We start from the raw sequence: 4,032 nt of genomic DNA, 5'->3' as shown, positions 1-4,032 counted from the left end.
GCGGACCACGCCAGCGGGAGGGGCGGCCTCGTGCGTAGTTCCGCTCAGAGGGCGGAAGTGCGCCCCCAGAACTCGGCCTCGGACCAGCCAGCAACATGGTGGCATCCGCGCTGGAGGCATCTCACGTATTTTGCTGCCCCAACCGGGTGCGGGGAGCCCTGAGCTGGAACTCGGGGCCCGGAGGACTTCTGGCCTTCGGCACCTCCTGCTCCGTGGTGCTCTACGACCCGCGGGTAAGGGCGGTGGCCGGGCGCCTGAGCAAGGGGCGGGGTGTCTGGGCGCGCCGCCATCAGCCTGGGGTCACCAGGTCCCACCGGTTAGCCCCACGTAGACACCTGAATGATGATGACCTTTTCGGAAGCCTTCTGTGGAAACTAATACTGCTAAAAAAATTAGTTTGGGTTTTGAAAGATTTGCAGTTTAGGTACGGACTAAATCCATTATCACAGATGCTATCTCATTCTATATTTCCCGCAGTTATGTAAACTTGCCACTTGTATTTTAGCTTTGGAATTGGACATTTTATTTTTTTTAAACAATTATTTCATTTATTGATTTGAGAGAGAGAGAAAGAGAGAGAGATTCATTGTTCCACTTATTTATGCATTCATCGGTTGATTCTTGTATGTGCCCTGACCCGAGCTACCCTGCCATGGCTGGAATTGGACATTTAAACGAAAGTGCCGCCCTGGATGGTTTGGCTCAGTGGATGGAGCATCGGCCTGGGGACTGAAGGGTCCCGGGTTCGATTCCTGTCGGGGGCACATGCCCGGATTGTGCCTATAGCAACAAGAGACTTTGAAACCAATATTTAGTAGAAGTCGCTAGAATAATAGAACTGGCGATTGGAAACTGGATTCCTGGCTAACATCCCAGGTCCCCTTTGATTCTGCTGAGTCCATTAATATTATTAAGATTCAGTTTGCCCTAAGCGGTTTGGCTCAGTGGATAGAACGTCATCCTGCGGACTCAAGGGTCCCAGGTTCGATTCCGGTTAAGGGCATGTACCTTGGTTGCCGGCACATCCCCAGTAGGGAGTGTGCAGGAGGCAGCTGATCGATGTTTCTCTCTCATCGATGTTTCTAACTCTATCCCTCTCCCTTCCTCTCTGTAAAAAATAAATAAACCATTTTTTAAAAATAAATAAAAGAAAGTGCCATTGGGGTAAAGGTCACAGGGGAAGGGTATCCTAAGCACTTATCAGGTGCGGATCAATACCTGATTAGTCATGACATGCAAAGTGAGCCATGAGTATGTACCCATTAGTCACAAATTCCTCTATTGAAGATTTTTTCCCCCTCAACAAAACCCTCAAATTGATGCAGGCATGATAGAAGTAGGGCCCTGAGACCTGTGGGAGCACCAGGAAGAGGTTTCTTATCCAGCCTGGGGTGTCAAGACAGGCTCCCCAGATGAGGACAGGAGTGGGAAGGGGAGTGAGTGGTGCTCGGGACCAAGGCAGGTGAAGACCTGAGAGCTTAGTATGATGAGAGCACAGGACACTGGGATTGTGGAGTGGTGAAAAGAATTAGAGTGAATGGATGGTGTAAGCCACAGTTACAAGTTTAAAAATTAAAGGAAGGTGATTTTTGTCTGAAGTAATCCATCAAAAATACTGAAACCTGATCTTTATTAATTTAATAATTCTTCTGTAGGATAGATTCTAATTTACTAACTGGTGCTTTCCTTTGTTAAAGAAAAGGGTTGTCATTACCAACCTGAATGGTCACACTGCTCGAGTCAATTGTGTACAGTGGATCTGTAAACAGGATGGCTGTAAGTATTAATCTAATTGTTAAAGCTGATCTGAATTGTTTTCTGATAAAGTATGATTAGTCATTTTTCTTTCATCACTTCTCTTATTTTACCATCAGCTTATCTGATATTATTCAATTGGAAAATAGAAGAAAAACGGTATGCCCAATGAAATATCTGACCTGTACTTTATAGCAGTTGAAGCATGGATAGCACAGCAGTGCTTAGGATGAGGGTAGAGGCAGCCCTGAGTGTGGTAACCCCCCCCCCCTCCCCCATTGCCCATAGCTTCTGCTTGAAAGCCTGAAAGCAAGGCCCATATTAGGACCCAGGCTGGGATTCCAAAAATTTGACTTGTTTCCATCACAGACAAGCTATTGTTTTTTTTAGGCAGGGCATTGCATTTTTTCTTGACCCCAGTTTGTACCTTAGTAACACCTGAAAAGTAAAGGCTTGGACTGAATCAGGGGAGCTTTTGAGGTTTGTGACACCTATGAGATCAAAATTATTTTCAGAATAATACCAAGGGGTTATTCACAGTTTTCATTCTCATTCTACCACAGTTATACAGTGGCCCTTTCAGCAGCTGTGTGGTGAGTGATATCACAACAGATTAAATACAGAAACAGATATGAAAATCCAGCTGTATGCTAATAGTTAAATGCTAAAGAGATTTGCAGAAATGTAAAACAGTGCCTCTTATTAATTTTTTTGTTTTAGAAAATGTAGGGGTTTTCCTCGCCATAAAAATGTTGTTTTGTTAACATGCAATGGAGTTTATTATTATTTTAGAAAATATTTTTTATTGATTTCAGAGAGGAAGGGAGAGGGAGAGAGAGATAGAAACATCAATAATGAGAGAGAATCAGTGACCAGCTGCCTCCTGCATGCCCCCACTGGGGACCGAGCCTGCAACCCTGAGCATGTGTCTTGACCAGGAGTCGGACCGTGACCTCCTGTCTCATAGATGCTCAACCACAAGCCACACTGGCCAGGCTGGAGTTTGTTATTTATTTATTTATTTATTAATATATTTTATTGATTTTTTACAGAGAGGAAGGGAGAGGGATAGAGAGTTAGAAACATCGATCAGCTGCCTCCTGCACAATCCCCACTGGGGATGTGCCCGCAACCAAGGTACATGCCCTTGACCAGAATCGAACCTGGGACCCTTGAGTCCGCAGGCTGATGCTCTATCCACTGAGCCAAACCGGTTAGGGCTGGAGTTATTTTTAAGAAAAATGATAAGCAAGTAGTTTTCACATTTCTTAGTTTACAAACCTAATGTGTTTAATATTTGTACATAGAGTCAGTCCATATACACAAAGCCTTTATGGGGTCCCCAAACATTTTTAAGAGCATAAAGGAGTCCTGACACTAAACTGAAATTTGCTGGAATAGATTATCTCCAGGTCTCTTTTATCTCTAACATCCTGTGACTCCATAGTGTTTAATTAGCATACTGTCTTTAGATGGTGCTTCCAAAATACAATGCAATTTCCTCAAATGTCTCAAATATACCTACTGTAGTTTTCTTATGGACTCTGAATTAATTTAAAAGAATATTTTTATTGATTTCAGAGAGGAAGGGAGAGGGAGAGAGAGAGAAACATCAATGATGAGAGAGAATCATTGATTGACTGCCTCCTGCATGCCTCCTACTGGGGCATGAGCCTGAAACCCAGACATGTGCCCTTGACTGGAATCAAACCTGGGACCCTCAGTCTGCAGGCCGAAGCTCTATCCACTGAGCCAAACCAGCTAGGATTCTGAATTAATTTTTATTCCATAAACATTTATTAAGAGCATTCTGAGCCAGGCACCAATGCAGAATTTCCTGAATTAGTGAGACTCTGCTATGATTTTATCTGTGACATTAAAAAAAAAATGAAGGTGAATAAGCTACTTATTTCATTTGGTAATGCAGAATCTACACTAATAAAAGAGAAACATGGTAATTGGCGTACGACCGCTACCCTTTTCATTGGCTAATCAGTGAGTATATGCAAATTAACTTTCAGCCAAGATGGCGGCCGGCAGCCAGGCACTGAAGCGAGCACGAGGCTTGCTTGCTGCAGACTCCAACGTTCCCCGCCTCACTTGCCAGCCTCTCAGCTGCAAGTCTAAGCAACTATATACTATGTTGCAAATAAGAAGCTAAACAAAACCCCAGAAAAGGGCTTCCATTCAGCCGGGCTCGGACCGCAACATTGTATCGATGTTTTCAGCAGCGAGGCCTCAGAGCTAAAGCTGGCCCAGAATAAAAAAAAAAAGAGA

General features: G+C 44.0%; 1 protein-coding gene across 1 annotated transcript in view; it reads left to right on the top strand.

The window, feature by feature from the left end:
* The first annotated feature begins 6 nt into the window (after positions 1-6).
* The window catches only part of ELP2 (elongator acetyltransferase complex subunit 2), a 35,866-nt gene continuing 31,840 nt past the window's right edge, over positions 7-4,032 (top strand). Inside the window, exons 1-2 of the mRNA XM_005867298.2 lie at positions 7-233; positions 1,698-1,776. Coding sequence (XP_005867360.1) covers positions 96-233; positions 1,698-1,776 — 217 coding nt within the window. The 5' untranslated portion in view covers positions 7-95. The remainder of the gene's footprint in view (positions 234-1,697; positions 1,777-4,032) is intronic.

The sequence above is a fragment of the Myotis brandtii genome, unplaced genomic scaffold, assembly GCF_000412655.1.
Source record: "Myotis brandtii unplaced genomic scaffold, ASM41265v1 scaffold248, whole genome shotgun sequence".
Taxonomy (NCBI): domain Eukaryota; kingdom Metazoa; phylum Chordata; class Mammalia; order Chiroptera; family Vespertilionidae; genus Myotis; species Myotis brandtii.
The sequence above is the reverse complement of the archived record's forward strand: the minus strand, read 5'-3'. Positions and strand labels throughout refer to the sequence as shown.